We start from the raw sequence: 11238 nt of genomic DNA, 5'->3' as shown, positions 1-11238 counted from the left end.
TCCTCACTGCTATCCTTAACCACTGATGTACCGCCCACAGCACTGCTTCATTATTCATCATCTCACCTCCCCATTCCGCAAACACCCACCTTGTAATTTCCTTACTGTCCCTAAAGATACCCCCAAGGCCTGTCGGCCCTGGGTTTCCTTTGGACGCCCCATCAAAGTTCATTTTAATAAAATTCTCTCCGGGATATCTGAATTGGTTAAGGCTCTGTGTTTGAGATCCTATCCTATTCTCTTTTCTGGGGTAGATCATACCAAAGTCCATATTTAATTTAGATACTATTCTCCTTTCCTCCTGATTCATTTTCCAATCCTCCTCTTCCCATGCCTCAGACAGGACTGCTTCTTTCATCGATTTACATATTTCCTCCCATATTCTTGCAGGTTGATTACTTTTCTCCCGAAAGATCCTCCTGTTTCATTCTTTCCACAGAGACCATATTACGAAGCCCATTGACAAATTCCATATTCTCCTCACTACTCTGTAGAGGAATTGTCCTTTGCCCCATTGCATGATGGTATTCTGAATGCTATTAGGATCTCTCTTTTCCTTTCCAAAAAGTATTCTGATTTCTTCCCATATACATCTAGCATATGGATAATTATTCAGTATGTGCTCCTGGGTTTCTATTTCTCTGTTGCATAGACTGCATCTCGAGGGTCCATTAAAACCTTTGTTATGGATTTTATCCCATGTTAGAATCCATTCTTTGCTCACCAGCCATGCGAATATTGTTATTTTCAGCCACCACTTGCCTTCCCATATCACTCTCCAGTCTGTAGTTCCTTCCTCCCTTTCCTGTTTCGTTTTTAAATAGTAGGCTTCTTTTACTGTAAAGGTTCCTTTCATTATTTTTCCCCATCTGAGAATGTCCATTCCTGTTCAGATTTTAATCTTTCTCGATTCTACCTCTTTAGTATATCTTTTCCCCAGATCTTGGTTTATATTTTCATACCATTCTTCTGGTTTCCTCCAAACCCTCCATATTTCATTGGTCTCTCCGTCTTTCCAATAATCCCTCACTTATTCCAATCCTTCCCTGTTCGCTTTCTATTGAACTTCTTGTAAAGTTTGTATCTCTGTCATTTTGTCTCTCTGCTGCCAACCCTCCTCGCAGAATCTAGCACTACTTCCTTCACGTATTTCCCAGAAGTCATGATTGTTTACAATGTCCCTATTCTCGCTTACCAATTCCCATATTGAAGATCCTTTTGGGATTTCTTCGACTCTCAATCTACCCGCTACTGTATCAGGCATATTATATTTCTGAGTCCATATTCTCTTCCATACATCATTTCCCCCTTGCACCCACCTCCACCATAATTTTTCTCCTAGCACCTTGTTTAGCATTTCAGGGCCTCTCATACCTAGACCCCCTTCCTCTTTTCTTTTCATTAGATTTTTCCATGATACCAGAGCCCATTTCCTCTGTTGTTTTGGTCCATCCCATATAAATTTCCCGAATATTTCTTTCATTTTTGTGCACGCTCCTCTGGGTTCAGCCATAATGGATAGAGGATAAATAGGTATCGATTGGAGGACCGATTTCAAAAGAACAATTCTGCTGGCAATGTTCAACGATCTAAAAGACCAGCTCGCCAATTTTTTTTTTATTTTTTCTATAGTACTCTGCCAATTTTTCATTCGAGTAGGGTTTATATCCAGCTGATTCCACAGGTACTTAGTAGGAAGTTCCCCCTGTTTGAAGCCTAAAGTTCTGGTAAGATGAGCCTTGATTGAGTCAGGAGTATTAAATATGAATGTACATGATTTTTCTTTATCTATTTCCATACCTGATGCCTCCATTAATATTTCTAAAATTCTTTTGATGTTCCTCACCTCTTTGATTGATACCTCACCGAATAGCATAATATCATCAACAAATTGCTGATGTGTGATGGGCAGATTGTTTCCCCATGGTTTTAAGCCTTTGATTTTATTTTCCCTTAGCTCTTTTTTGAAATTTCTTCCTAATCCCTCAACTGCCATTATAAATAGGAATGGGGAGATAGGATCTCCCTGCCTAATTCCCCTTGTTGCATTAAAGGTGGTTGTTGGAACACCATTTACTAAAATAGAGAAATTCGGGGTTGAAATCATGATATAGACCCATTCAATCCATCTACTATCGAATCCATATGCTCCAAGAACCGCTCTGAGGTATTTCCAGCTTAAACGGTCATAGGCTTTTGACAGATCTAACTTCTTCATCATTCCTCTTTACTTTTTCTGATTTAGGAAGTGTATCATCTCCTAAGTAACTACTAATCCATCAAGTATTTATCGACCCTCCACAAAGCCAGTTTGCTCTGGTGAAATAATATTCGAAAGTAAAGGCTTTAAACTTTTTGCTATCAGAGTAGCTATAATCTTATATATGACATTGCACAGGGCTATTGGGCCGAAACCTTGAACATCCTCAGAATTATTGCTCTTAGGGATCAAGGTTATAAAGGTTGAGTTAATACCTGGCCATATCTTTTGCTTCATTCTTGATTCCTCTACAGCCTCCAAGACTTCTTGGCCTAGAAAGTACCATCCTGCCTGATAGAATTCCACTGTGTATCCATCCGGTCCTGGTGCTTTGTTCTTGCTCATATTCATCATGATTTCTTCCACCTCTTCCAAAGTTACTACCCTCATCAGAGCCTTATGTTGCTCATTTGTTATTAATCTTGGAATTTCCTTGCAAATACATTCTATTGCTTCTCCCCAATCTCTTTGTGGTTCTGTGAGAATCCCTTTGTGATAATCCACTAAAACTTTTTCAATAGCTCCCTGTTGTACTGTCCTTTCCCCCTCTACATTTTTCATAGAGAAGATTCTATTCCTTTATCTGTTCTGAACCATAGCTTGATGAAAAAACTTGGTATTTCTTTCGCCTTCGCGCAACCATTTTATTCTTGACTTTTGTCTCCACAAAATCTCTTCTTGTTTCCTTCTTTCTTCCAATTGGCCGATTATTCTTCCCTCCTCATTGCTTCTTTCCTCATCCCTCCCTTCCAGAATTATTTTTTGTTGTATTTCTTCCATCTCTCTCTCTAATTTTTGTTTTTCCTCCATGATGTTCCCAAACTCTTCCTTGTTCCATTTTTTGATTTTCCCTTTGATTTCTTTGAGTTTTAACTGGATGGTATGCATCTTCCCCTTCCCTTTAACTTTACTCTGAGTCCACCATTCTTCCACTTTGTGTAAGAATTGAGGATTTCTGAGCCAGAAGGCCTCGAATCTAAATGGTTTCTTACCGTTGTTTTTCTTAATATCAATTTCCAATCTGATCGGCCAGTGGTTCGAACCTGGGCTTGGCAAAATTTGAGCTTCTATAAACACATCCCGATTCAAAATTTGCTCAGATAAAAGAAACCTATCTAATCTCGTGGCAATTTGGTTTTTTCCTCCCCTCCTATTATTCCATGTATGGACACCATTAGTTGTAGGAATATCTACCAGCCTTTGTTCTGTAATCATCTCATTGAACTCCTCCATACATTGATCTGGTCTCCTTACCCCACCTTTCTTTTCTCCTATCGTTCTAATCATATTAAAGTCTCCTCCTATTATCCATAGAGTTCCAGGGATAATTCTTCTAATAGCTTGCATATTCTTGAGGAATTCCTTCCGCTCCCTGGGTGTGTGCGGTCCATAAAACCCTGAAATAAGAATTCGCTCCTCCAATCCCATCAACCTAAAAATGCTTGTTAGTATTCTAGGAAAACTAATCCAATTCTCAAAAATTACCTCCTCAGGGTTCCAGATGATTGCCAGACCCCCTGCTGTTCCATCTGCATCTTGGGCCATTACCTCGTATTGTGGCTTAGTCCTTTTCATAATTTCTACCAACTGTTGATACCCCATTTTCGTTTCCTGGATTATCATTATGCTTGGTTTATCCTTCTTCAATCTTTCCTTTAAATATATCTGCTTACCTTTACTGTTGAGTCCCCTGATATTCCAGCTTGTGACTATCATTTATAACATTTTGATGGTTGTTGAAATACCTCTGAGAGAGGTATCACCCTTCCTGAATTTACTAATATTTCTCCTACTGCTTGAATCATTTCATTTATGGTTCATCTTTCTCTCTTTCTACCCCCCTTGCCAGTACCATCCATTCCCATGCTTTGGTTTCCCTGTGACCCTGTTTGATCTATTTTAATCTTTGAGGTGCTACCTTTCTTTTCCTTATATTTCTGGAATGTATCTTTATATAGTTGTTTCTATGCTTCCGGAATGAATCTTTCATCTAGGTTTTTCCATTCTTGAAGCAGTTTCTTCATTATTCTTTCTTCCTCGACCCCATTATCCTTTTGACTGTCTGATCCAGTCATCGTTTGTCCTACTATATTCCCCTGACTTTCCCCCGTCTCTTCTTCCACTTCTCTGTTATGGCTTATACTTTTTTCTATTGTCTCTTTTATGATATCCATTGGTGCATTTTCGTTATCCTCCTGTTCCATCCTTCCTCCCTCGTTTTCATCTTCCTCTTCCTGAAGGACCTGAAACTTGTTTTGTTTTTCGACTACTATATTTTTCTCTTTTGGTTGAATCCTCTTTCCCTCCGTGCTTGGTTTCTTCCTCCTTTGGATCTCCTTGAAACCCTCATCCCCGGTATCCAATCCTTCTGTTCTCCTCTGTTCTTCCTCCTGTGTCCTTGTTGCTTCCGCCTCTCTATTTTGTGGGCATTGCCAGAATAGATGTCCGTACTTGTGGCATCTTCTGCGCCTGAAGGGAATATGCTCATAGTCTATTGCCTGCTACCATATTTCATCATGGTATTCCACCTCTATATACTCTGGCAAAGGTTCTGCTATATTCATGTACACACATATCCTTGCATAAGATGTGTACTTCCCTCTTTTGGTTGACTCTGCCACCTTAACAAAAGTTCTGATCGAGTTGCCAATCCCTTCCAATATATCAACATCCCAAAACTCCATTGGTAATCCGAATAATCAGACCCATATGGGAGCTGCCAACAGTTTCTCATTATCTGGGTTGTATCTATCCTCCCAGTGCCTCATAAATAAGCCTGCATTGTTCATAAATTATGGCCCCTCTTCAAAAGTTCTTTCCTTATCCTCTAGATTTGCAAAAATGAATGTGAAAAAGCCTTTTGCTCCTAGTTTTAGATCTATATGCCCTTTTGGCCTCCATCTTTGTTGTATCCATTTTGTTAAATCCTTTTTAGATGGCCAGAACCCTATAAACTTACAGATCAAAGCATGATCTCTCATATAGAATCTATAATCTTCAAGTTTGTTACTTGGGATTACATACCTTAGTTTTTTTTGTGCCCTAGGTAAACACCTGCTTCCCGTTCTTGCTTACCATCGATTCCCCAGCACTGGCGCATCTCTGTTGATCTCGTTCTGCGTCCCTTCTGGTCCGCTTCCACTTGTTTCGCCTGCTACTACATTCCTAAAGGAGGGGATCTCTCCCCTCCCCTATTTTCCTTCCATAGAGCCCTTCAGCCCTGTCTGTTTTCTTTCTCCCTTTCACCTTTCGTTTTACCCTTGCGAATCTTCCTCTTGCACCCGTTTAACCCTTCTCTCGCCTCCCAAGTATCCATTTCTGTCCTCCTTGGCTCTGAAAGCCCTATTCTCTCAAACCCTAACGCGCTGCATCAGTTTGATCCATGGTTCTCCCTTTGCAAATTTCATATTCTCTTTGATAAACTCCTTCGAAATATCCTCATGCTAAACAGGAATTTGTCTTCTCGATCCATTCATAGAAAATATTATGTTCGGGTGCTTTAGCATAGTCATGTGAAAGAATTTCGTGTTTTTGTCACCTTGTTTGAGCCATTAGGCCCTTGAATTTTTCCTTTAGAGGATTTCCTCTTATTTTATCCTTTGTTATAGGTCATTAATTACTTGACCCTCCTTAGAAAAAATATTTTCAGTCTGGCCATCTAAGATGATCTATTGCTGGATTGACCCCATTCCCTCCTTCAACTGCCTCTTTTCATCATGAATATTTCTAAAATTAGAATGATTCCATGCTTTAATACTTCCTTTAAGTTATTTCACTTTCATCTCAAAAGTTTCCATATGATTGCACCCAATCACATTGATATCCTTCCACCATTCCTCTAACTTTTCAATGAAGTCCGGTATTCTGAGCCAAAAAGATTCAAAGCAATAAGGTTTGTTCCTCAATGCCATCTTCAAGTCAATTTCTAGGCAGATAATCAGATGATCTGATTTGATGCAGGGAAGGATTGAAGCTTGAAAGTATTGGTCCTACTAGAGGATATCATATGAGTTAAGGAAATGATCCAAACGTGAGGTGATCTTGCTCTTATATCCCCACGAATTATTCCATGTAAAAGAGTCATTAATGAAACCAATGTCTTCTACTTTGAGTAATTCAATAGTATCTTGAAAGGAGAGAGAGGTATGATCCAACCATCTATCTCCTCCTTTATTTTTTCCCAGATCCTTGATCAGACTGAAATATCCTACAAGAACCCAGCTGGTTGCACCCAAAATATCCTTTAATTGTTGTAGACTACTAAGAAAAGTTTTCGTAGTCCCCATCATAGAACGACGATAAAACCCTCTTAACCAAACCTTCCCTCCGGAGCCCATATATTAAAATTGGCTTGAAAGAGTGTTAGGGTAAATGATCTAGGTTCTAAAAGAGATATATTTGGAGTTCCAAAGGATTACCAATCCTCCTGCACTACCCCTTGCATCCAATTCCATGCATTCTGCCATGGACCAAGTTCTGCTTGCGATTTCACTTAGTTTATCGTGTGTAACCCTAGCTTCCTGCAAGAGTATGATATCTAGTTTTTCCTATTGAATTTGATCTCTCAATTACCTCAACTTTCCCTTTGGGTCGAGGCCCACCACCTTCATTGAGGAGGGGTTGGAGAACATTGTTAGCATTCTGTGAGGACATTGGCTTGTCCTAAGTTAACTAAGATTGACCCTCCTTCTCTAATCACTTTGTTGGTGGGTCTTCTTCCCTTCTTCCTAGATCCCCAACTAGATTTATCACGTTTCATGGTCATTCCATCTTCGTTGATAGCCAAGGCCATGTGGGTAGCGGGGACTCCATACGGGCTTATTGTTGTTCCCATTCTTTAAAGATTTAGTGGAATTAATTGAGTTGTTCTGAGAAATGTATGTCGATCCATCTTTGGCCCAGTTCCCAGGAAAGTGACCATAACCCTTTCATCAAAATTAAGCTGGCCTAGTTTGAATTCATGGTCAAAGGGTTTTTGAAATTAGGAAAGAACTCAGTGAATTTCCTTACCATTTGATAGCTCTTCCAGTGATTTTATTTTTCTTATATTTTTGTTTTTAGGGTTTTTATGACCTACTTCCACCTCCATCGGTGGTTGAGATTGAGACAAAAGTTTTGTTGCTTTTGGCCAATCCTTTTCACCAGAATCCCTTAGTGGAGTAACGTGATTCCCAAATTGGTGATTTGGGGTCACTGGAGGAGGGGGTGATGAAGCATGAGAGGGAGGGAAATTACTAGTTGTAGGACTCCACCAAGAAACTTTGTGGTAGTCGTGTGAGGGAGTATTAGATAGAGGAGAGGGTGTCTCTTTTGGTTGCCGAGGGAAATCACGGAACATGTGTTATAGATCAATTTGGACACATCACTCCCATCATTCAGATCAATACTATTGGGGCTCATGAAATCCTAATTCAGTTGCTACATGCCCTAGACAAGTCAACACTTTGAATGCCTCCTTCCTTGAGAATTTCTTAGCCTGAAGCCCTCCAGAAATGCCTCCTTGAGGGACCAATGCAGCCTTGGTTAGGGGTAAGTACGCTCCAGTGTAGGTAGTCCCATGTCAGGGTGTTTTCTAGAGAACTTATGCCCACTTTGACTTGCACTGGGTGAGATTTAGTGAAATTACCATAGGGTTCTGGGAATATTCTTATCTTCTGGAGCCATTTAGAAGATTCCCACACTTATCATCTCCTATGATCTTGAAGTTGGATAGGGAATGAGTTATGTAACCTCCTATCCTCTCATCTCTTCCTCCATGGAAGCTAACTCTAAGTTTGGAAGGCCATTCAATACCCTCATTGATGACCAAACCACCATCATTTTCCTATAAATTGAACACTCATCTAAGTGATTAGGGTCTGGACTTTGAGAATTTGTAAGGGGATACTATTAGTGTGAGGTTTGAGATTGTAAACAAGTATTCTTATGCTGCCAGAGTGTTGTGCTTTTGAAGTGATGTTGGTTGGAACCCAAGATGGAAGAGTGATAATGGATCAGACTTCATGGTTGTAATTCTTCCTTATACTTAATAAAGTTGTTTACACCTTTTCCCATATTCTTTTATTTATGTGTGATGAATATATGTGCAAATGATTTAGATTCCATTTCCTTATAGTAGATAGATCTCTTGCTTTGATTGGTTTTTGTCCTTTGTTTATGATTGCAAGTACTTGTCGAGTACATTAAGTTCGAGAAGGAGAGATGGGAGCCAAGAAAAGGAGACAAAGGGAAGTGAAAGATAATAACTAGGTCCCTTGTCTTATTTATCTTCTATACAAAGAAGTTAAGCACTTTAAATTTGTTGTTCTAGGTGTAGCTACCCACCTAGGGAATTTGTGTTTATCCATATATGTAAAATTCCACATAACAAATTGGCGACTCCACTACGGAACAATCATCATTCCGGGTACTTTACGTTCATCCTAGTACACCCTAATAGACTTTACTTGCTTCCATTAGGCTTGTTTCAGCCTTTTTTGAAGTGCTTTTTGGTAAAAATTGTGCTTGCAAGCCACTAGGATGGCCTCTCTTGCACTAGCGCAGGTCTAGTCAAGAGACAGAGTGCTGCAAAGCACCCCTGGCTTGAGTACAGTTCTCTGAAGTGCACTCTCTCCCACTCATGGTTGTGCTAGTCATCCTTAGGTCAAAAAATCCCTCCTTTGACCTGATTTTTCCCAAATTGCCTTTTTCTTCTGCTTGTTGAATTATCAATGATGTTTGTCTCTCTAAAACCAATTTGTGTTTCATTTTCCAACCCTACTTTGGCCTTGATTGTTTAGCATTTCTTAAATGATTTCTTTATCACCATCAATTCATTGTCTAACTTAGTTTATAGTCAATTAATCTTTATTCAAAATAAAGTGTCGTAAAAGTCTTCATTTCTTCCAAAACAAAACTGTTGTAAAGTCTTCCTTCTTGCAAAAATATTGATTGATTGTATGTGCATTAGTTTCCTTTTTTTCATCACAGCGTTAACAGAATTGAAAATAAAAACATTCATTGTGAATTAAAATAGTTTTTGCGTGCTCATAGGAATAGTTTAGGGAAATTGCATTAGATGTGTTCTTTGTTCTTTGATTTCAAGGATATGATTGCTCTATCCCTACTAGATAAGGTTTCCATTGTCAAAATTGATTGAAAAGGATGCTTATCATATTAGTTGCATTCTAGGAATTGAAAAAATACATCATGTGGTGAACCTTGAAAGGAAAATTCTTAATCAATATCAAGTTAAAATTAACTTTAATTAACCTAATGAAGCATTGTCACCTAATGCAAAACATTTAGAGGTTCTAGGCTAGAGATGCGTTCCGCTGTATTAATACATAGCATCTCTCGCTAACTTGTCTATGATACATTCCTAGTGTGATAACTCATTCAACATACGTGAGTATATCATAGCTCGTCCACATACCTTTGGGTATATAGGGAGGTGTTACAATACGTAAAGTGTAAAGGAATGCTCTCACTATGCAGTTTCGCATTAGACAACACTAATACGGATTGGGCGTCCATGTACGCTCAGGTATATATGGGAGGACAACACTAGGTTGCTATCCATCCTTAAGTAATCGAGTCAGCCGACTTGTACAATATGATACACCGAAAACAACATTCGAGGAGATTGCCTCCCGTACTTCTCGGTTCGCCGAGAGGTATTCTAGAGTTCACAGTTTCTTGGTAAACCCTTTTGCCTAGCTTACCCCTTTTTGTTTATTTCTTTTCTTAATAAAATCAATCAGAAATCATGGAGGAAAATCAACCCTTACCCCGTCGTTTGTGGAGAGAAACAAGTAAACCGTCTTTACCGCCCGAAGCTACACCCATCCAGTCTAAGCGGTCTCATTTGATTGGATCCAATACTTCACAAACATCTAGTTCCTCATATGAATTACCATAAACACCTATTCTAGTAAGTACTGTGACCCCAGTTACTCCTACAGTTACTGGTACATCTGTTACTGAAGTGGAATCTCCACAATTACCTGAGGAAACTAGAACTGAATCTAGTGAAATAGTAACCCAAGTTGTTCAACAACAAGTTGATTCTCAACCTAAAGTTGTTCAACAAGAAAGTACTTCTGAACCTAAATTTGTTCAACCAAAAGTTACTTCAGAACCAGAATTTGTTCAAGAAGCTCAACCTAAACTTCTTCTTTTACCAAAACATTTGGATCTTGAGGTTGAACAATTAGTAATTGTTACCTTACTGGAAGAAGATCGATCCGTACATCCTCAGACATCCGTAACTGTCAAGACTTCCTCTTTACCTCAGGAACAAATACTAGAAATCTGTTACAGACCTGACGGTGAAATTATTCCACCTGATTTGATTTCGATAAAAGAGAAACCCGAGGTAGAATCACCTAGAACTCCGTTCCATTTTGGAACTAGACTATATCTTTATCCTTATACTCCTCATTTTAATGCTCCTTTTGATCTTGATTACTTTCAGACACCTGTTGATTCGTTAGGAAATTTTATTGGACATTTGACTATGGTAGAGTCAACATCCCAGGTCGTACCATTTGTTACGACTATGGCAGAATCTTCTGTCACAACCTCTTCGATGTTTACTATGACACTTGAGTCACACTTGTATGGTGTTCCACCCATCCCATCAGGTTACCAATCTTTATCGAGAACCCACTCAAGTGTTGCTTCTAGCCCTTGGTCTTCACCAATGTACTCTACTTGAATTTTTTCTGGTTCTTCATTAATGAATACCGAACAGCTGGACCCATCAGGTTCATATCAAGCTGGTTCATCTGGTTACCATCCTATGTATCTACTTTACACTGGACTACCCCCATACCAAGAACAATATCTACATTCTCCTTATCCTCCATTTTCTAGGGGGAAACCATATGTCGGTATGTCGTCGTCATTAGGTCAGCCTGGAATGATTGTCTGTCAGTGGCAGCCAACAATGCTCGTTCAACCTAGGCTTGTGTATCCATCACAACCTATGCAATCTA

At 39.3% G+C, this 11238-nt stretch overlaps 1 protein-coding gene across 1 annotated transcript; it reads right to left on the bottom strand.

The window, feature by feature from the left end:
• Window positions 1-2287: 2287 nt before the first annotated feature.
• Window positions 2288-3862, bottom strand: LOC149182100 (uncharacterized). Its single transcript, XM_089414452.1, has 2 exons — window positions 3172-3862; window positions 2288-2808 (listed from the first exon to the last, which is right to left on the bottom strand). Exons 1-2 carry the CDS (start codon window positions 3860-3862, stop codon window positions 2288-2290), a joined length of 1212 nt encoding a protein of 403 aa, XP_089270578.1.
• Window positions 3863-11238: the final 7376 nt, after the last annotated feature.

The sequence above is a fragment of the Pinus tabuliformis genome, chromosome 3_2, assembly GCF_031772625.1.
Source record: "Pinus tabuliformis cultivar Carrire ecotype Pingquan chromosome 3_2, CPIR1, whole genome shotgun sequence".
Lineage (NCBI taxonomy): Eukaryota > Viridiplantae > Streptophyta > Pinopsida > Pinales > Pinaceae > Pinus > Pinus tabuliformis.
The sequence above is the reverse complement of the archived record's forward strand: the minus strand, read 5'-3'. Positions and strand labels throughout refer to the sequence as shown.

Bases quoted from the DNA above. Each gene is read 5' to 3' on its own strand.
- LOC149182100 (XM_089414452.1), bottom strand. From the start codon at position 3,862: ATGGGGTATCAACAGTTGGTAGAAATTATGAAAAGGACTAAGCCACAA. The intron at 2,809-3,171 runs GTAAAGTTAAAG...TGAAAAATGTAG, and splicing joins GGAAGAATGGTGGACTCAGA to AGGGGGAAAGGACAGTACAA.